Below are 23,205 nucleotides of genomic sequence, written 5' to 3' on the forward strand. Positions count from 1 at the left end.
TTTATATTCTGTTCTTAGGAAATACATATTCACCATATCATCATGTTTCTTTCGACCTGGCTAAAATAAATCATAGATTTATTGTGACGGTGTATATGAACTACATTTATCACTTTCTTTTGCATGAAAATAACTGGCTGACAAAATGTCATGACCTCCACAGCTCTAGTTGGGGCGGTATGCAAGTTGGAGTGAGTCTACGGTAGTCTACGGTAGGGCTGTGGCGATCATGAAAATGTGTCACATGGTGACTGTCAAGAAAATACCTGCTGGTCTCATGGTAATTGACCGTTACTTAACATTAACACATTTAGCACCTCCTAGTTTTCACGCATAGCCAACAAACCACTGATGCGGACCTTTGGAACATCTACATTTTAAGTCTAATTAATCCATGTAATTTAGCCTACACATCACAATAAATCCATTATTTTTTTTAGAAAGGTCTAAAGAAACATGATATGAAGAAAATGTAGTATATTTCAGAAGAACAGAATAATAAACTCTGAGTCCTTATGTTAGGCCCTGATCTGGCTATGACATGGTTGTAGTTCATTTAGGAGACAAGATTTGCTTAGAATTCCGTGGCATTATTTCATATAATTTTATACTATGAAGAACACAATTGAACATAACTGAATAAAATCTAAATAATATTTTCTCCAAACGATTTGAGGGAGTGCGCACATGTGTTTATTCTCTGTTCAGCAGTTAACAAAGAAAGGTCCTCATATATGCTTATTTTAGTTGTGATACATACAGTAGTAGTAAAAAGTTTGGACACATCTACTCATTCATAGGCTTTTCTTTATTTTTACTATTTTCTACGTTGTAGAATAATAGTGAAGACATCAAAACTATGAAATAACACATATGGAATCATGTAGTAACCAAAAAAGTGTTAAACAAATCAAAATATATTTTATATTTGAGATTCTTCAAAGTAGCCAGCCTTTCCCTTGATGACAGCTTTGCACACTCTTGGCATTCTCTCAACCAGCTTCATGAGGTAGTCACCTGGAATGCTTTTCAATTAACAGGTGTGCCTTGTTAAAAGTTAATAGGTGGAATTTATTTTCTTCTTAACGCAATTGAGCCAATCAGTTGTGTTGTGACAAGGTAGGGATGGTATACGGAAGATAGCCCTATTTGGTAAAAGACCATATTATGGCAAGAAAAGCTCAAATAAGCAAAGAGAAATGACAGACCATCATTACTTTAAGACATGAAGGTCAGTCAATCTGGAATATTTGAAGAACTTTGAAAGTTTCTTCAAGTGCAGTTGCAAAATTCTCGTGTGGAACGCCACAGGAAGTATCACAAAATAGAAAAGTTTGGTCGGAGCCATTCTTTTTTTTGTAATTTTTGTTAATTGTTGTTACTCTATACTGAATAAAAATGTAAATGCAACATGCAACAATTTCAAGGATTTTACTGAGTTACAGTCAATCAGTCAATTGAATTAAATTCATTAGGCCCTAATCTATGGATTTCACATGACTGGATAGGGGTGCAGGGCATAAGCCCACCCACTTGGGAGCCAGACCCACCCACTGGGGAGCCAGGCCCACCCACTGGGGAGCCAGGCCCAGACAATCAGAAAGAGCCCTTTTGTGAGGAAAAACTCAGTCACAGACTCCTCAATTTCATGGGTGGATGGTCATAGACGATCCCGCAGGTGAAGAAGCCAAATGTGGAGGTTCTGAGCTGGAGGGGTTACACGTGGTCTGCGATTGTGAGGCCGGTTGAACTTACTGTCAAATTCCCTAACAACACTTCAACATTAAATTCTCCGGCAACATCTCTGGTAGACATTCCTGCTGTCAGAATGCCAATTGCAACACTCCCTTAAAACTTGAGACATCTGTGGCATTGTGTTGTGTGTCAAAAGTGGCCTTTTATTGTCCCCAGCAGAAGGTGCATCTGTCTAAGGATCCTACTGTTTAATCAGCTTCTTGAGATGCCACACCTGTCAGGTGGATGGAGTATCTTGTCAAGGGAGAAATGATCACTAGCAGGTATATAAACGAATTAGTGCACAACATTGGAGAGAAATAAGCTTTTTGTGCATCTGGAAAATTTCAGCTCATGAGACATGGGACCAACGCTTTCTTTACATGATCAGTATATTTGAGGTATTGTTGTTGTTATTATAATATTGGGTGGTGGCTTTCTTATATTTTCCCTCTTTTTGACTTATTTAGCTCTACAAACTTGTGGATTTTGGCTTTAGAGAATGACTTTGTGAAGCATGGCTTTAAGCATTCTGGACCCTTGTCTCTCTGTGTGTGTTTGCCTCTATGTGTGTGTGTGTGTTTGTTTGTGTATTACGGTGGCGTGAGAGGGCAGAGGGGGCAAATGCAGTGAAAACTATTCCTGAGCCTCCAGAGGGTAAATTACACCTCTGGTCTGACGACAGTGGGCTCCGTAATTAAAAGGTGCCTTGGATCCTGCACACACAGACGCACACACACACACACACATACAAGTCTGGTGTCAGTAATGACGCTTCCCCTTGTAGCGGGGAGTGCTTTTTTGGCACCAGTTCAAACAGAAGTACTTTTATATTGGCCATATACAGTACCCTAAAACTGTCTTTACAACATGTTGTATCAATTTAAACCATCTTTACTGAATGCCCTATTACAGTTTTTAACAATCACTTTGGCACTAATTTCAGAACCTTGTGGTCCTTTTTCAAAACTCTAGACACAAAACTCAAAACGGTCATCAAAACATTGCATTGTGCATTCATATCGTTAAAGAAACCTTAACTTGCAGAATCATTGGTTTAAATAACTCATTTATCATTAAATACCACAGGGACATTCATTTAGATCACCCACACATGAGATACCGACGGTTTCACTGTGTAGTTGTTCGTACAATCTTCGGGCATGGCGAATCCAGGCCTGACACATGTCATTGCATGCGTCATCCATGGCCTGGAGAAGGGCGGCTTGTTCGTGAGGGCGCCTATCATATACCTTCCACCTCCATGTAGAGAAAAATTCCTCAATCGGGTTAAGGAAAGGAGAGTATGGGGGTAAGCACAGGGTGGTAAATTGTGGATGGGCCTGAAACCATGCTTGAGCATGGTGGAACCTGACATTATCCCACACAATGACATAGATCATGCCATCAGCTCTACAGGCCTGATTTAGCTCATCAAGGACAGTTACATTCGAACAGCAAATCATGAGGCTGCCTGCAACTCAATATATAGAGTATATAGAGTAGAGAGCTTTAGATGTTGTTCGACCAAATATTACAATGGGCAAGATGCGTAATCTAAGCAACTTTGACCGTGGTATGATTGTTGATGCCACACATGGTGATTCCAGCATCTCAGAAACAGCTGCCTTCCTGGGATTTTTACGCACTACAGTCTCTAGAGTTTACAGAGAATGGTGCGATAAACAAAACACATACAGTTAATGAGAGAGGTCAGAAGAGAATGTCCAGACTCATTCAAGCTAACAGAAAATCCACAAACGCTCAAATAACGCTGTTTAAAACAGTGGTGTGCAGAAGGGCATCTCTTAACGTACAACACCGTGAATAATTCAGGCTGTTGTGGAGGCAAAAGAGGGTTTTACCCAGTACTAGATAGGTGTACCTAATAAAGTGTAGTGAGTGTACAGTAATGTGAGTGTACAGTAATATCAAATCTGAACATGGTCTGGAAAATTGATACATGGGACCATAGAAACCGTGTCTGATAAAGAATGATGATGAAATATTACATCCATAGATAATGTAGTCCAATTGGTTCATGTTCCATGGTAATTGGTGTCAATGAATCTCGTTATCCTGAAACTTTCATGATCTAAACATGAAATATTGTTTGTCAGTTTCCATAAAACTATGCATTAAGAGTACCTTAACAGTTACTTATCATTTTGAGCAGTAGTATCAATTGATAGTTAGATCATTGTAATGAAATTAATAGACAGTCAACTCAGATGTAATGTGTGAATTGCATTTTGAAATGGTAATACTTTGATGTTAAGTTGTGTCATTTTGAACAGGTGATTTTAGTTCAATGAACAAATGATCTTAGCTTTGTGTGTATTGAATCCAAGCAATTGGAAAAAGTGTTAGAGTTTCGACAAATTTGCATTTTGATCATTGGTTGTGAGTTTTGTGTCTAGAGTTTGAAAAATGACATCAAGGTTCCTGAAATTAGTGCCAAAGTGATTATAAAAAACTGTAAAATATGTGCTATATCAGAAACAGGAAGGACGTTAGTCTTTCCCATTTAAAAACCAACTAAATGTATTTTACATTGAGGTTGAAAATATATACCGTGTGGTATTGTTAAAGGCCTACAGCTGAAGTAGAGGGCACTAGTAATACTTTTATATCTGAACGGTAGGTAGACACTGCCAGAACTTGAAACATTTGGACCTATTTGAACACCTTAAGTTTGTCCACTTTTAGAGCAAGTGCTAATCTTAGAGAGTATGTTTCATTGTTACGACCGTTGACGCCCTGGCTCCTAGTTCAGAGGTTGCTGTTTTCCAGTCTCGTATCCCAGTAGCCTCTAGCTAGCTGCTTGCCACGCCCTGGAATTGTCCTAATTCGACACCTGCCATGTGAGATGAGAGACAATAAGATGGCATACCAACTGCAAGACTCATGTGCCAATGGCTAGAACCAATGGTGCCAACTAATACTACCAAAACTGAGTTGAACTGCTGGCCTATTCAACATTTGAAGGCTACACCACCCTTCCTGTAACAAGCCTCTAGCTAAAGAAAGGGCCTACCGACAGCAGCTATACTATGACTCTGCAGTGTGTGTGTGTGTGTGTGTGTGTGTGTGTGTGTGTGTGTGTGTGTGTGTGTGTGTGTGTGTGTGTGTGTGTAAAATGAGTGGGCTCTGAATTATATCAGGGGGCAGGCCTAGCTAGGCCACATACCCTTAGTGACTTGAGATCTCTTACTTGTATAAGAAAAGGGCACTGAGGCTCTCCCTGAAGGAATCAGAGATGGGATTTATGAAGTGTCTGATAGAGAAGAGAAAAGGGGGGGGTGTAGTATTATGTTTTCATTAGTCTCTCATGTCTGTATTTAAACTTTGGCAAATGGGCTTTTGTGACATATCAATTCCAGCCCCAACTAAATTAATTTCCCTTCGTGGGACAAAGAATGACTTGACATGTGACTTTGGGGTGTGTGCTGGTCCAGTACTCTGAATCAATAACGTGTTCTCTGAATCGTCTTACTGTACCTCACCCCAGCAAAAGTCACAGACCCCACTCTGGAACCGGTTGTGACTCTTTTTCCGGCCACTACTCTGACACAATTGACCTTTGACCCCACGTGGAGGGAGGGCTCGGGGTCAAGCAAAAAAAGTGCCTCAGTCAGAGGTGGGGGACCCCTCAACGGCCCACAACCATATGGATAGAGAGAGGAAGTGTGTGTGTGTCACATGTCGACAGCACAGAGAGGGGCTTGTGCCGTTCGGGCAGTTTAGAGTATTGATTGGGGACTTATTTGTGGAGGAATGTAACTGTTATTCTAGGTGATTTGTGATGTTTTACTTGTGCTTCCCATGACTGTGGTTTAGTATTTTTTGTGTATAATGTGTATATTTGTGTTGTATTGTTCAGGGCACATTTGAAAAACAGACCTAGGTCTCATTCTGTCTTCCCTGGTAAAATAAAGGTGCAAAATACATAAATTAGATTTGGATTATGTCACTTTTACTGCCGGATTTCAGAATTTAAAAAGCTAATGTCTGTTTCCCATAAGATAGGTCGAAACTGGTTCCCATTATTATCAATTTGCTACTGTATAGATTTTTAAAAAATGATTCCAATAATAGCCTGTAGACCAGGTATTCCCAAACTGGGGTACGGGTACACACAACAGTCCATTTATATTTTCCAACGGGGCTATACATTTGGGTGAGTTTTTTTTCTCGTCTGATTAGCTTCGTTTTACAGCCAAAAATAAAATTAAACCATCAATTGTTCAGCGAAATATCAACGCAATGTCATACAGGTAGCCTAGTCAAATAATTAACATTCAATCACATTAACCGCTACTCTCTCGCGGGAATTCCACTAATGATCTGTATGTAGCCAAACTTAGCAGCTGCTCATTCCGTTTGCTCGAAAATGGAGAAATGGTTAAAAAGACACATACTGCTATTACCAGCAGTACTACACCTTCACCTGTCGATGACACAAGTTGTTGTTCTTCCACGAGCACATCCATTGCTAGCATCTGTAATTCTTGTTGTTTGCCCAGCTAGCATGGACACTGACAGTTGTGAATCAGATGCAGCCAAAGAGCTACTGCCCCCTTAACTGGGAAAGCACCGAACAACAGGATGTTGGACCATTGAAGAGGCGCAAATATGAGAACTACATTGATTTGGGGTTCACTTACACTACCGTTCAAAAGGTTGGGGTCACTCAGAAATGTCCTTGTTTTCCTTGAAAAAATACATGAAATGAGTTGTCATTGTCATGCTGGAGGGTCATGTCAGGATGAGCCTGCAGGAAGGGTACCACATTAGGGAGGAGGATGTCTTCCCTGTAACGGACAGCATTGAGATTGCCTGTAATGACAACAAGCTCAGTTGTGACACACTGCCCCAGACGATGACGGAGCCTCCACCTCCAAATCGATCCTGCTCCAGAGTACAGGCCTCAGTGTAACGCTCATTCATTCGATGATAAACACTTTTTGCCAGTCCTGTCTGGTCCAGCGATGGTGAGATTATGCCCATAGGCGACGTTGTTGCCTGGTGAGGACCTACCTTACAGCAGGCCTACAAGCCCTCAGTCCAGCCTCTCTCAGCCTATTGCAGACAGTCTGAGCACTGATGGAGGGATTCTGCATTCCTGGTGTGACTCGGGCAATTGTTGTTGCCATCCTGTACCTGTCCCGCAGGTGTGATGTTCGGATGTACCGATCCTGTGCAGGTGTTGTTACACGTGGTCTGCCACTGCGAGGACGATCAACTGTCCGTCCTGTCTCCCTGTAGCGCTGTCTTAGGCATCTCACAGTATGGACATTGCAATTTATTGCCCTGGCCACATCTGCAGTCTTCATGCCTTCTTGCAGCATGCCTAAGGCACATTCATGGAGATTAGCAGGGACCCTGGGCATCTTTCTTTTGGTGTTTTTCAGAGTTAGTAGAAGGGCCTCTTTAGTGTCCTACATTTTCATAATTGTGGACTTAATTGCCTACTGTCTGTAAGCTGTTAGTGTCTTAACAACCGTTCCACAGGTGCATGTTCATTAATTGTTTATGGGCCATTGAACAAGCATGGGCAATATTAAACCCTTCACAATGAAGATCTGTGAAGTTATTTGGATTTTTACGAATTATCTTTGAAAGACATGGTCTTGAAAATAGTTTATTATTATTTGTGCCCTGGTCCTATAAGAGCTCTCTGTCGCTTCCCACGAGCTGGGTTGTGTAAAAACACACTCATTCTTATGTTTAATAAATGTATCTTATAGTGTGTGGCAGGCTAACAATGATGGAAAAAACTTTTGAGAGTGCGCTGACCCTTTGCTAGAGAGGGTACAGAGCTGGAGTTTGGAAGTTTGAAGGAGTACGGGACTATGTAAAGTTTGGGAATAAATATGAACCAATGGACAACATGAAATGTACACCAATCCATCTGTGTATGCGTGGTGTGTGTGTTTCTTTGTTTTTATGCATGTTTCTGCTTGTGTTTGTGTCTGTATGCACACAAGCTACCATTTTTTTGCCACGGGGTGACCACAGATGGGTGGGGGTTTGAGGAGAATGGGGTGTTGGAAAACCACATCCATGTGCTAGAACCCCTTCATTTTACATCCATTTTCCATAATCTTCCCCCTTTACCTAATCCCCCCCAATGTACACACATGCTAAATCCATATACAGTTAAGTCAGAAGTTCACATACACTTAGGTTGGAGTCATTAAAATTTGTTTTTCAACCACTCCACAAATGTCTTGTTAACAAACTATAGTTTTGGCAACTCGGTTAGGACATCTATTTTGTGCATGATACAAGTAATTTTTCCATGACACAAGTCATTTTTCCAACAATTGTTTACAGACAGATTATTACACTTTTAATTCACTGTATCAAAATTACAGTGGGTCAGAAGTTTACATACACTAAGTTGACTGTGCCTTGAAACAGGTTGGAAAATTCCAGAAAATGATGTCATGGCTTTAGATGCTTGACATCATTTGAGTCATTGACATGGCTAATTGACATCATTTGAGTCAATTGGAGGTGTACCTGTGGAGGCCTACCTTCAAACATAAGGCCTACCTTCAAACTCAGTGTCTATTTTGCTTGACATCGTGGGAAAATCAAAAGAAATCAACCAAGACCTCAGACATAAAATTCCAAATGCCTGAAGGTACCGTCATCTGTACAAACAATAGTACACAAGTATAAACACCATTGGACCAGGCAGCCGTCATACCGCTCAGGAAGGAGACGCGTTCCGTCTCCTAGAGATGAACATACTTTGATGCGAAAAGTGCAAATCAATCCCAGAACAACAGCAAAGGACCTTGTGAAGATGCTGGAGGAAACAGGTACAAAGTATCTAGGAGGCTTGCAATCCGAAGAACACCATCCAAACCGTGAAGTACGGCGGTGGCAGCATCATGTTGTGGGGGTGCTTTGCTGCAGGAAGGACTGGTGCACTTCACAAAATAGATGGCATCATGAAGAAGAAAAATGTGGATATATTGAAGCAACATCTCAAGACATCAGTCAGGAAGTTAAAGCTTGGTCACAAATGGGTCTTCCAAATGGACAATGGCCACAAGCATACTTCCAAAGTTGTGGCAAAATGGCTTAAGGACAACTAGGTCAAGGTATTGGAGTGGCCATCACAAAGCCCTGACCTCAATCCTATAGAAAATGTGTGGGCAGAACTGAAAAAGTGTGTGATTAAATATCAGGAATTGTGAAAAACTGAGTTTAAATGTATTTGGCTAAGGTGTATGCTATCTTCCGACTTCAGCTGTAGGAGATGGGGGACTACCCACGGCCTCCGCTTATGCCAACATAATGATTGTCATTCTGATCAACGTTTGATTGTGTTTCGTCTCTGATAGGGTGGACCCGGTCCCCATGGAAAACCTGGCCGTCCAGGTCCACCTGGGCTTAAGGTATGTCCCACACACACACCATTTTTTTAAATTTGTACATTTGAGTCTTTTAGCAGAAACTCTTATTCAGAGCAACTTACAGTTAGTGCATTCAAGCTAGTTGGGACAACTACATATCATAGTAATTGCATTTTTCCTCAATAAATGAGCTATCAGCATAGTCCGAGCTAGTAACATTGAGTTTAATCACTGCCTGGTACGGCAATTGCTCGGCCTCCGACCGCAAGGCACTTCAGAGGGTAGTGCGTACGGCCCAGTACATCACTGGGGCAAAGCTGCCTGCCACCCAGGACCTCCACACCAGGCGGTGTCAGGGGAAGGCCCTAAAAATGGTCAAAGACCCCAGCCACCCCAGTCATAGACTGTTCTCTCTACTACCGCAGGGCAAGCGGTACCAGAGTGCCAAGTCTAGGACAAAAAGGCTTCTCAAAAGTTTTTACCCCCAAGCCCTAAGACTCCTGAACAGGTAACCAAATGGTTACCCGGACTATTTGCATTGTGTGCCGCCCCCCAACCCCTCTTTTACACTGCTGCTACTCTCTGTTTATCTTATATGCATAGTCACTTTAACTATACATTAATGTACATACTACCTAAATTGGCCCGACCAACCAGTGCTCCCGCACACTTGCTAACCGGGCTATCTGCATTATGTCCCACCACCCGCCAACCCCTCTTTTTACGCTTCTGCTACTCTCTGTTCATCATATATGCACTTTAATGATACCTACATGTACATACTACTTCAATAAGCCTGTCTAACAGGTGTCTGTATATAGCCTTGCTACTCTTTTTTCAAATGTCTTTCTACTGTTGTTATATTTCTTTACTTACCTACACACACACACACACACACACACCTTTTCTTTTTCTTTTCTTTCTCCGCACCATTGGTTAGAGCCTGTAAGTAAGTATTTCACTGTAATGTCGACACCTGTTGTATTTGGCGCACGTGACAAATTAACTTTGATTTGATTAGTAAGATGACATTTTTTGTGCATTGCAACATTTTAGCTACTGTTAGCTTACGGGTGAAACAGTGTCAGAGACAGTCCAAAAGAAGTGTCAGACTTAGCTAGCTAAGGTAGCTAGGTAACCAAAACAGATTTTTTTTTTACATTTAGTTATATTTTGCGACAACACTTCACTGAGCTAGCATAGCGAGCATGGTAATGATACTAACGTTAGCTAACTAACATAACCACAGACAGAGATATTAGCACAGAAAATGGCTCGCTGTCTAACAGTCGTTAGCTAACGAACAAGCTAACATTAGCTACCCACCTTTTATGATAGGACAACCTATTTAACCTGAATGACCATGAAATTCATCATTTGTAATGTTTGTTACTTGCCGTTTTCAGTCAGCCAAAACACCTTTAGTCTGTCAAAATAACATTAGCCAATTTCCACTCAGTCAGTCACTCAGTAGCACTAGAACTGGAAGACTTTCTCACGTTCCGGTGGACTTCATGCGCTGGTGGCGGGAGAATTAACCCATTGGCTGGGTCAAATATTCATAGCCCAACCTTAATAACCCTCCACCAACAACCCAACCTTGCTGTACTTACAGAAAACAACCCAACTATTGACCCAATGCCTGCAACCCAGAAATTCGGTCATCCAAACAACCTAACATTTTTTATAGTGTAATTTACATCTCAAAGACATGCATGCAAGAAACCTTGACCTGTCTGGTGCACATATATTTCTCTGTCCTCAGATTGATTGAAGGCCTCAATCTGTATTTTTGCCTTGTAACTGATTGCTTCTAGAAAGAGAGAAGGAACAACACATGATCAAGATGAGCTAGCTACTAGTTTAAATTAATGAAATATCTAATGGTTGCAACTAATGAATGTATGGGCTATGTTTGAGAATAATACATGCATTTGTTTACCTTATTACTCTTGAAGACGATGCCCTCATTTTATCACTCAAAAAGTGTTATGAGTGAGTGCACCACAAACATATTTCCAGGGTGTTGATGCATCCTCCTCCCAGTACTACTTTAGCTGTTGGGCTAGCTAACATAGTACTGAACTGGGAAACTAGCATATCGACATACATATTGGTATTAAAAGACAGCAACGTATTCACCTAAACATATAAGTGTTTAGGCAAGTTATTAGTTAGCTAGCTACCTATCACATGAATTGTGGAAAGAATATGATATCTAACGTTAGCTGCTAAGTGCTAGCCAGTCAGTCAGTGAAGCTGACAGATTGAAACGGGAATCAACAAAATGTGTTTCACTCTATTCCAGTGAGAGGTTGTGGTCCTGGCACCACACTGCCAATTCTCTGACCTCCTCTCTGTAGGCTGTCTCGTCGTCAGTGATCAGGTCTACCTGAGCTGTAGTCAATTAACAGCATTACATAGGTGTTCCTCTTCTCCAGGTGGAAAAGAGCACTGTGGAGTGCAATAGAGATGTAATCATCTGTAGATCTGTCGGGTATGTATGCGAATTAGAGTGGGTCCCAGGGTGTCTGGGATGATTGTGATGATATGAGCCATGACCAGCCTTTTAAGGCATTTCATGGCTACAGATGTGAGTGCTACGGGGTGATAGTCATTTAGACAGGTTACCCTGGCATTCTTGGGCACAGGGACTATGGTGGTCTGCTTGAAACATTTAGGTATTGATGGTTCGTCGGAGGGCGTAGTGAGAATTCTTTTCAGCGTCCAGCTCCTTGAAAGCGGCAGCTCTAGCCTTTAGCTCAGAGTGGATGTCGCCTGTAATCCATGGCTTCTGGTTGGGATATGCATGTATGATCATTGTGGGGACTACGTCGTCGATGCACTTAATAAGAAATCCAGTGACTGATGTGGTAAACTCCTCAATGAAACCTCCTCGGATGAAACCCGGAACATATTCCAGTCTGTGCTAGCGAAACAGTCCCGTAGGTTAGCATCCGCTTCATTGAATAATTTTATATGGTTGAAATAGCACCATTCTTCATGCACTGTAATTTACAACTTGATAAATAGCTACTGAAAAGAGCTCCAGTTGAAGTCTGAAGTTTACATACACCTTAGCCAAATACATTTCAACTCAGTTTTTCACAATTCCTGACATTTAATCCGAGTAAGAATTCCCCGTTTTAGGTCAGTTAGGATCACCACTTTATTTTAAGAATGTAAAATGTCAGAATAATAGTAGAGAGAATGATTTATTTCAGATTTGATTTCTTTCATCCAGTGGGTTAGAAGTTTACATACATTCAATTCGTATTTGGTAGCATTGCCTTTAAATTGTGTAACTTGGGTCAACATTTCGGGTAGCCTTCCACAAGCCTCCCACAATAAGTTGGGTGAATTTTGGCCCATTCCTCCTGGCAGAGCTGGTGTAACTGAGTCAGGTTTGTAGGCCTCCTTGCTCGCACACGCTTTTTCAGTTCTGCCCACAAAGGTTTCTATAGGTTTGAGGTCAGGGCTTTGTGATGGCCACTCCAATGGCTTGACTTTGATGTCCTTAAGCCACTTTGTAAGTATGCTTGGGGTCATTGTCCATTTAGAAGACTCATTTGCGACCAAACTTGAACTTCCTGTCACACTGTCTGAATCCTTGCTTAGGAAGGCCACCAAAAATTCAGAAATTTCCATCCCCAACTACAACATTTTCCTACATGTGTGACGCTGGTGGCATTACCCGTATGGTTGATGAGGATCTCCATATTGCAAATGTACGGTCCCTTACTAGACGTCTGTGAGTTTAATTGAAATAGGCCGACAGCCTTAGGTCGTGCCCCAGGGCCAGATCTTCCGGGAAGTCATCAAAATAAAGTATCTTGGAAATTTGATGGCTAAGTACATAAAACTACGGTGTAAGGAAAAAAAGAACCAGCCATTTATCTATTGTACTTTACGAGAAATAATTAAATGTCCGTTTGGTGATGGTTAAAGAAAAAAAATTCTCCCAAAGTTATAGATCCAGTTGCAGCGTGTTCAGACGAATTCATTAACTTCTTATGGTATAGGGGACGGTTGCGTCCCACTTGGGCAAAAACAGGGAAAATGCAGCGCTGAAAATAAAAAAAATGATATAAAAATCAAACTTTCATTAAATGTAAATTTAAATGTAAGATACTCAATTAAAGCTACACTCGTTGTGAATCCAGCCAAAACGTCAGATTATAAAAAGTATTTTCGGCGAAAGCATAAGAAGCTATTATCTGATGATAGCCCAATAGTAAACAAAGAGGGTAGCATATTTCAAACCTGCAGGCGCTACACAAAACGCAGAAATAAAATATAAAACATGCATTACCTTTGACAAGCTTCTTTTGTTGGCACTCCAATCTGTCCCATAAACATCACAATTGGTCCTTTTTGTTCGATTAATTCCGTCCATATATATCCAAATGTCCATTTATTTGACGCGGTTGATCCAGAAAAAAACAGCTTCCAAAAAAAGCAAAGTCACTACAAAATATTTCAAAAGTTGCCTATGAACTTTGCCAAAATATTTTAAACTACTTTTGTAATACAACTTTTGGTATTTTTAAACGTTAATAATCGATCAAATTGTAGATGGGTCTATCTGTATTCAACAAACCATGCTACTTTTCACGTCTTGCGCACTCTCAACAGTGTTACCCAGTTCCTAGATGGCCTACTTCTTCATTGCACAAATGAATAACCTCAACCAAATTCCAAAGACTGGTGACATCCACTGGAGGCAGTAGGAACTGAATACAGGTTCCTAAGAAATATCATTTGCCAATGAGAACTCAGTGAACAGACAGAGACCAAAAATTTTAAAAATTCTGAACGGTAAATCCTCTGGGATTTGCCTGCTACATAAGTTCTGTTATACTCACATACATGATTCAAACAGTTTTAGAAACTTCAGAGGGTTTTCTATCCAAATCTACTAATAATATGCATATTTATATTCTTGGCATGAGTAGCAGGAAGTTGAAATTGGGCACGCTATTTATCCAAAAGTGAAAATGCTGCCCCCTTATACCTTAAGAAGTTAAGGCAGGTTTCGGAGCTCTACGTGATTTCTGTGATTTTCTGAACTCACACACAAACAGTCAATGGGGAGTGACGGTGTGAGGCTTACAGACACACAGCCTGCAAAAGTTACCTGCGTTTGAATGATCAAAGAACCGTCAGACCTAGAGCTCCGAAGCTTTATATACATGTTCTAGAGCTTAAGTCGATAGTGCACAGTGAGTTATGTGGCTCTAGAAGGTTCTCCGGTCGGGAAACAACCTTGTCCGTTTGCAATGACTTCAATTAATTTTGAACATCGCGAAAATGACGACATTTAAAAAAGTCCCAGAATCGCAAGACTAGGTACATTGAAACCGCCTCGGCCCATAGAGATGGACCCTAAAGTTTCTGCTCTTTCAGGGACCCTGTAGCAACACCTGGACAAAGTGCATTTTCAGCACTAATTAAGGTCTCTGCTCCGGCTCCGAATGACCTATCGAGCCGAAACTCGGGATTCGGGGTCGCCTCAGCTATGCCTACACATAATGTTAGAACTGGACCCACAGCTAGAACGTAACTACGTGTTTTAAGTTTTTATTATGGTTTAAACAGAAGGCACTGTGAATTTTGGGCCTGTTCTGAAATATGTGATAGTTGGCTTCTAAATGTGTTGGACAAATTGTGTTTTGTGTCAGTATGTATCAGTTTGGTGTCAGAATAATATCTTATTGACTGATGGACGGTGACTTGATGGCTGACTTTTGTCCGTTTACAATAAGTTTAAACAGTGATGAACCATCAACATATGGACTGAAATCAACACTTAAAGTGTGGCATCATCGTAGTCTTTAGGCCGTGCCGAGTTCAAGGAGACCGTAGCTCGCTCTGTCTTACCGCAGCGACTGTGCAAATGAACCCTGACTTGTAATGATTTAATGATGCTTAGGACATAATTGCGGCCTCTGGGTCACACAGAGCCGTTTTCGATGGGCTCATCGCGGGGGGGTTGGGGTGGACAAGCCACAGAGTTATTCTAGCTGCATGAACCGGTTCATGTAGTCTGATACATGCAAGTTTCTCCCTAAGGATAACATGGGTTTACAGGTTATGCTCTAACTCTGCTTCTGTGCAGGCCATTTTCAAAATTCCTTTTACCACATGTTCAGGGTCACCTGTAACTCTAAGATATGAAGGGTGACAATTCAATATTTTCATGTTGATATCTGTATAGGAGAAGTGTGAACTTTACCATCAAATAGGGCTGAAATCCCCAAACATGAGGCTTAAATCATGACAGAAAGGGAAATAAATGGCATCAGCATAGTCCCTAGGCCGTTCCAAGTTCATCGAAATAGCCCAGTTGACCGTAGTTCACTCGGTCTGACCGCAGCGACTGTGCAAAAAACTAGGCCCAAAATGAAGCCTGACCTAAATTTCAGGTGCTTTTTGGTGACAGCTGCAGAACCGTTAAGTCTAGAAGCATAATTCAACCCGAGGAACGTTCCTAAGGTCCTCCCGATCTGTACAAGCCTAACCTTGACCATCTGGAATTAACCCTTAACTTCTTGCGTCGAGCAATCCCGTGTCCGGGAGCGTAATCATAGCCTCAAGCTCATTACCATAACGCAACGTTAACTATTCATGAAAATCGCAAATGAAATGAAAGAAATATATTCACTCACAAGCTTAGCCTTTTGTTAACAACACTGTCATCTCAGATTTTCAAAATATGCTTTTCAACCATAGCTACACAAGCATTTGTGTAAGAGTATTGATAGCTAGCATAGCATTAAGCCTAGCATTCAGCAGGCAACATTTTCACAAAACAAGAAAAGCATTCAAATAAAATCATTTACCTTTGAAGAACTTCGGATGTTTTCAATGAGGAGACTCTCAGTTAGATAGCAAATGTTCATTTTTTCCAAAAAGACCCGTTTTGTTCATCATGTTTGGCTAAGAAAAACCCCAGAAAATTCAGTCATTACAACGGTGAACTTTTTTCCAAATTAACTCCATAATATCGACAGAAACATGGCAAACGTTGTTTAGAATCAATCCTCAAGGTGTTTTTCACATATCTATTTGATGATAAATCATTCGTGGCAGTTGGGTTTCTCCTCGGGAGCAAATGGAAAAATACACTCAGCTGGAGATTACGCAATAATTGCGACGGAGGACACCAAGCGAGCACCTGGTAGATGTAGTGTAAAATGGTCAATCTTCCAATGATATGCCTAAAAATACGTCACAATGCTGCAGACACCTTGGGGAAACGACAGAAAGTGTAAGCTCATTCCTGGCCCATTCACAGCCATATAAGGAGACATTGGAACACAGCGCCTTCAAAATCTGGGGCACTTCCTGTTTGAAATTTCATCTTGGTTTCGCCTGTAGCATCAGTTCTGTGGCACTCACAGACAATATCTTTGCAGTTTTGGAAACGTCAGAGTGTTTTTCTTTCCAAAGCTGTCAATTATATGCATTGTCGAGCATCTTTTCGTGACAAAATATCTTGTTTAAAACGGGAACGTTTTTTTATCCAAAAATTAAAAGAGCGCCCCCTATATCCAAGAAGTTAACCTCTTAAGTCGACCCTCTACTTTTTTGAACATTCTGTTAAAAATCGCGCAACATTTCAGCGCCCTGCTACTCATGCCAGGAATATAGTATATGCATTTGCTTAGTCTGTGTGGATAGAAAACACTCAGACGTTTAAAAAACTGGTTAAATCACTGCTGTGGCTTTACCAGAACGGCATTTACATCGAAAAGCACAGGAAAAACTGATCACTGAAAATGGGAAAATATATCCATGCGCTACTTGAACCCATTGATAAAGGTGAACCACAATTAATTGACTGAGGTTGCAGTACCTACAGCTTCCACACGGTGTCTAGAGTCTTGTCATTTCCCTTCGAGTTTTTTCTTGGTCAAACACATACAGGACACCGTATCTCCTCCGGTCTAGGACCGGATATTTTCGTTGAGTTTCTAGCCGGACATTTTTCCAGACGGACAGCTAATGATCTTTACATCGCCTCCTGATGAATTTTATCGCTTATTAACGTTTACTAATACCTAAAGTTGCATTACAAACGTATTTCAAGTGTTTTGTGAAAGTTTATCGTCGACTTTTTGAATTTTAAAAAATGACGTTACGTTTTGAAACGATGTTTTTTCGTTTATCACACAGTCTACATATAACGATATCTAGGCTTTATATGGACCGATTTAATCGAAATAAAGACCCAAATAGTGTTTATGGGACATCTAGGAGTGCCAACAAAGAAGATGGTGAAAGGTAATGAATGTTTTCTATTTTATTGTGCGGTTTGTGTAACGCCGAAATGCTAATTATTTTGTTTACGTCCCCTGTGGGTCTTTTGGGGTGTTGCATGCTATCAGATAATAGCTTCTCATGCTTTCGCCGAAAAGCATTTTAAAAATCTGACTTGTTGCCTGAATTCACAACGAGTGTAGCTTTAATTCGATACCCTGCATGTGTATTTTAATGAACTTTTGAGTTTTAACTAATACTATTAGCATTTAGCGTAGCGCATTTGCATTTCCAGAGCTCTAGTTGGGACGCAAGCGTCCCGAGTAGAAGCAACAGGTTAACAGTGAAAACAGTTTACAATGACATCTCTCCCTATAGGAATACATTGCCTGCTCCCCTAACTTCAACCTGAAGCCTATGTGGGTTATGATTGCCCTATCAAACTATCTTCGATGAGAATCCATCAGGCCACTATGAGGATTACCTGTGTTGATTCTAAGCTTCCTGGAGCAACCCGGAAGTGGTTAAATTGACCCTAAAAGTGGTTTTGATTTTACAACCTGCAGTTAGGTTTAAATACTGCATTCAACCCTCTGTAAATCAGTCAGTTCTTAACGTAAAGACATGAAACTCAGGATTCTGTAAAAGCCTACCCCAATGAGGATATGTGTCTACTTTCAGCTTCCTGTGACAACAGGAAGTGCCTTAAATTGGGGCCATATGGGCTGTTTTGAAGGGTTAAAAAAGGTCACATCTTTCCAAAATGTAATTTGTGTAATTATGCAAACCTCATGAACTGAAAATATGTCATTTCTCCCATCAGATGTCCAAGAAAAAATTCACACACACAAACAGCCAGTGTTGGGCTTACAGACACACAGAGCCTCCAAGAGATACCGACATTCTCACCATCAAAGAACCGTCAGACCTCGAGCTCTGAAACTTTAGAAACCTGTTCTAGAGCTTAAGTCGGTAGTGCACAGTGAGTTATATGGCTCTAGGAGGGTCTCAGGCCGATAAACAGCTTCGTCCATTTGCAATGAGTTAAATTAATTTTGAATATCGCGAAAATGACGAGCGATGGAGGGGACCCACTATCACTGCTCGGCCATCAGGAGTTCAACGGGCCAGTCAATTGGGCATTTCTGCAGTATATTAGAGCATGTCAAATTCATGATGGTAAATGCCCATTGTAAAACATTGCAAATACACAGTACATTTTCAATGTATTTAATGAGGGATTTGCCATCACCAAATGGACAGGCTGAAATCAACATCAACGAGGGATGGAGAGGAACCACTATCACTGCTTGGCCATCCCGAGTTCAAAGAGCCAGTCAATTAGGCATTTGTGCAGTATATTAGATCATGTCAAATTTGTGATGGTAAATGCCCATTGTAAGACATTGCAAATGGACAGCCGTAAACATGGTAATCTGAACGGGTTACCAGGAGCATATTTTTAAAATGTTTCTTAATGCCTTTAGGGTGGTGCAAGGGGTCCATGGCTGGGTAGGGAGCACCCCCCACCCGTGCCTATCCATTTTAAATGTATTTAATGAGGGATTTTCCATCACCAAATGGACAGGGTGAAATCAACATCAATGGGAAATTCTTACTTCCTATGACTTCCTATGATCAAACATGGCAAATAGACCTTCTAGGTTGATTCAGGGCTTAACCTCATAGTCCGACCCATCCCGGATCCGGTATCGTGACTACGGCTCAAGCTCATTAGCATAACGCACAATGCAAAAAAATATTCCTAAAAATATTTAACCTCCACACATTAACAAGTAAAATAGCTCAAATGAAAGATAAACAAGTTGTTTATCTACCCAGCAAGTCAGATTTCTAAAATGTTTTACGGCGAAAACATAGCACATATTTATATTAGATCACCACCGAAACAAAAGGCAAGCGGCGGCCATTTTGTGCCAGAAAAATACAATTTAAAAGTAGGATTAAAAAATAAATAATTCAGTAACCTTTTGAAAATCTTCATCAGATGACAGTAATATTACATGTTACACAGTACATTAAATTTTTTTTCAATAATATGCTAGATAATTTCCATAAATCTCGGTTGACGACATTTAAAAAAAAAACATGCTACTCAAATGTCAGGAGAAATGATGATAGCTCCGACAGATAACGTCAGATAACAAGCAATAAACATGACTAAATATACATGTTCTACATATTTTTACAAAGATACACTTCTTCTTAATGCAACCGCTGTATTACATTTATTTTTAACGTTACAGACATCGTTCACTTGGCTATACTAGGAGTCGGCGCTCCGATATTAGCAGTACGTTTGGAGTCCACAGAAACCCAAAATAACCACATAAATATTCCCTTACCTTTGATGTTCTTCCATCAGAAGACGTAGAAGGAGTTATACTTACCCAATAAATCGTTTGGTTTCACGTTGCGTGTCCCTGTATTAGACTATGCTAACTGCTTCAGCTGAAATGCATCAAAAATGACTTCTGGTCCAGCACTCTTGCGCACCAAAACTTCCAATTTACATATTATATGTCGATTAAACTGGTCAAACGATGTGCAAAATCGAGCTTTATGCTGTTGTTAGCATGTAGAACAAAGGACAGCGCTAACAGACAAACCGGCTTCAATTTGTGTATCTTGGAAAAGACCGTTCCCCAAATCGGCCGCGCGCAATAGAGTGCCCGGTTTTGAGAGGGACACGCGGAATTTCGCGCGCCAAAGGTGCAGGGCTCGTGCGATTCTCACAGTGAACGCGCCATTTGAAAGCAGACATCGCGCTGAACTGATAGAGACTGTTCCTGGATCGGTAGCTGCCTGGGAAGGGTGTTGGCGATGACGTCAAAGTAGACCTAACTTTTCTATTGTTGACAGAGTGTTTGGGAGAATGGCTCTCCTGAGAGTTCTGCTTTACATACAGACATAATTTAAACGGTTTTAGAAACTTTAGAGTGTTTTCTATTCAATAATAATTTTTATATGCATATATTAGCAATTTTGGGAAAAAATATTTTCAGTTTACAATGGGCACGCACTTTCTCCAACGGGGGCAGTATAGAGCCCTAGGCTTAAGTGGTTATATATATATATATATATATATATATATATATATATATATATATATATATATATATATATATAATCTGTTCAGTATAAATGCCATTTGGACATTTCTTATGCCATTTGGACATGGTTCACTGACTTTTGGGTTCGGAAGCCGATTTCCTACGATCATATATGGCAAATGGACATAACATCCTAATTTGGTACTTTCAATACTTATATATGGCATTTGGACATTTCTTATGCCATTTTGCCATGGTTCACTGACTTTTAGGTTATGAAACCGACTTCCTATGATCATATATTGCAAATGGACAAAACATATGCCTTACGGACAAACTCAATAAAATAAGACAAATGTATGTTCATACGGTTATTACATATGTAAAAACTGGTCCATACTAGTAAAAACTGGTCCAAAAACACTTTTTTAGAGGTTTTATAATTTAGATTTATTATTTTTTTATTTTTTTTTATTTCACCCATGGGAGCAAATTAGTGACCATTTGCCATATGAAAATCTACGGTGGAGCGCGCTCGCCATCTTTCGGATTTTTGAGGTATGACACTTGGCACTTACCATGTTCAACTTGCAATATGGTTTTGATGTACTGCCGTCCATTTGAGTAGTATTTGCGTTGGGTTCGCCCAATGCCAATAAGTTGCTATTCATTTTTGTTCATTTCATGGGGGTCTTCCCTTACCGACAAGATAGCACTGCCAAAGGGGGCGGAGTTGCAATCTACTGCAAAGATAGCCTGCAGAGTTCTGTCATACTAGCCAGGTCTGTGCCCAAATGTCGCTCTTGCTGCTGGTGATTCTCTGATCCACCTCTACGTAGACGACACCATTCTGTATACATATGGCCCTTGTTTGGACACCATGTTAACAAACATCCAAACAAGCTTCAATGCCATACAACACTCCTTCCGTGGCCTCCAACTACTTTTAAATGCTAGTAAAACTAAATGCATGCTCTTCAACCGATCACTGCCCACACCTGCCTGCACTTCCAGCATCACTACTCTGGAGAGTTCTGACTTAGAATATGTGGACAACTACAAATACCTAGGTGTCTGGTTAGACTGTAAACTCTCCTTCCAGACTCACATTTAACATCTCCAATCCAAAAATAAATCTAGAATCGGCTTCGCAAGAAAGCCTCCTTCACCCATGCTGCCAAACATACCCTCGTAAAGCTGACTATCCTACTGATCCTTGACTTCGGTGATGTCATTTACAAAATAGCCTCCAACACTCTACTCAGCAAATTGGATGTCACAGTGCCATCCGTTTTGTCACCAAAGCCCCATATACTACCCACCACTGCGGCCCGTATGCTCTCGTTGGCTGGCCCTCACTTCATATTCGTCGCCAAACCCACTGGCTCCAGGTCATCTATAAGTCTTTTGATAGGTAAAGCCCCGCCTTATCTCAGCTCACTGGTCACCATAGCAACGCCCACCCGTAGCACGCGCTCTAGCAGGTATATTTCACTGAAGCCAACACCTCTTTGGCCGCCTTTCCTTCCAGTTCTCTGCTGCCAATGACTGGAACGAATTGCAAAAACTACTGAAGCTGGAGACTTATATCTCCCTCTCTAACTTTAAGCATGAGCTGTCAGAGCAGCTTTCCGATCACTGTACCTGTACACAGCCCATCTGTAAATAGCACACACAACTACCTCCTCCCCATATTATTATTTTTTAAAGTTTTTTTGCTCTTTTGCACCCCAGTATCTCTACTTGCACATCATCATCTGCACATCTATCACTCCAGTGTTAACCTGTTGCTTCTACTCGGGACGCTTGCGTCCCAACTAGAGCTCTGGAAATGCAAATGCGCTACGCTAAATGCTAATAGTATTAGTTAAAACTCAAAAGTTCATTAAAATACACATGCAGGGTATCGAATTAAAGCTACACTCGTTGTGAATCCAGGCAACAAGTCAGATTTTTAAAATGCTTTTCGGCGAAAGCATGAGAAGCTATTATCTGATAGCATGCAACACCCCAAAAGACCCACAGGGGACGTAAACAAAATAATTAGCATTTCGGCGTTACACAAACAGCACAATAAAATAGAAAACATTCATTACCTTTCACCATCTTCTTTGTTGGCACTCCTAGATGTCCCATAAACACTATTTGGGTCTTTATTTCGATTAAATCGGTCCATATAAAGCCTAGATATCGTTATATGTAGACTGTGTGATAAACGAAAAAAACATCGTTTCAAAACGTAACGTCATTTTTTAAAATTCAAAAAGTCGACGATAAACTTTCACAAAACACTTCGAAATACGTTTGTAATGCAACTTTAGGTATTAGTAAACGTTAATAAGCGATAAAATTCATCAGGAGGCGATGTAAAGATCATTAGCTGTCCGTCTGGAAAAATGTCCGGCTAGAAACTCAACGAAAATATCCGGTCCTAGACCGGAGGAAATACGGTGTCCTACATGTGTTTGACCAAGAAAAAACTCGAAGGGAAATGACAAGACTCTAGACACCGTGTGGAAGCTGTAGGTACTGCAACCTCAGTCAATTAATTGTGGTTCACCTTTATCAATGGGATCAAGTAGCGCATGGATATATTTTCCCATTTTCAGTGATCAGTTTTTCCTGTGCTTTTCGATGTAAATGCCGTTCTGGTAAAGCCACAGCAGTGATTTAACCAGTTTTTTAAACGTCTGAGTGTTTTCTATCCACACAGACTAAGCAAATGCATATACTATATTCCTGGCATGAGTAGCAGGGCGCTG

At 40.8% G+C, this 23,205-nt stretch overlaps 1 protein-coding gene across 1 annotated transcript in view; it reads left to right on the forward strand.

The window, feature by feature from the left end:
- col27a1a (collagen, type XXVII, alpha 1a) overlaps positions 1-23,205 on the forward strand; it is a 250,288-nt gene that overhangs the window by 37,480 nt on the left and 189,603 nt on the right. Inside the window, exon 5 of the mRNA XM_029657740.2 lies at positions 9,096-9,149. Coding sequence (XP_029513600.1) covers positions 9,096-9,149 — 54 coding nt within the window. The remainder of the gene's footprint in view (positions 1-9,095; positions 9,150-23,205) is intronic.

This window comes from Oncorhynchus nerka, linkage group LG4 (assembly GCF_034236695.1).
Source record: "Oncorhynchus nerka isolate Pitt River linkage group LG4, Oner_Uvic_2.0, whole genome shotgun sequence".
In the NCBI taxonomy this organism is placed as follows: domain Eukaryota; kingdom Metazoa; phylum Chordata; class Actinopteri; order Salmoniformes; family Salmonidae; genus Oncorhynchus; species Oncorhynchus nerka.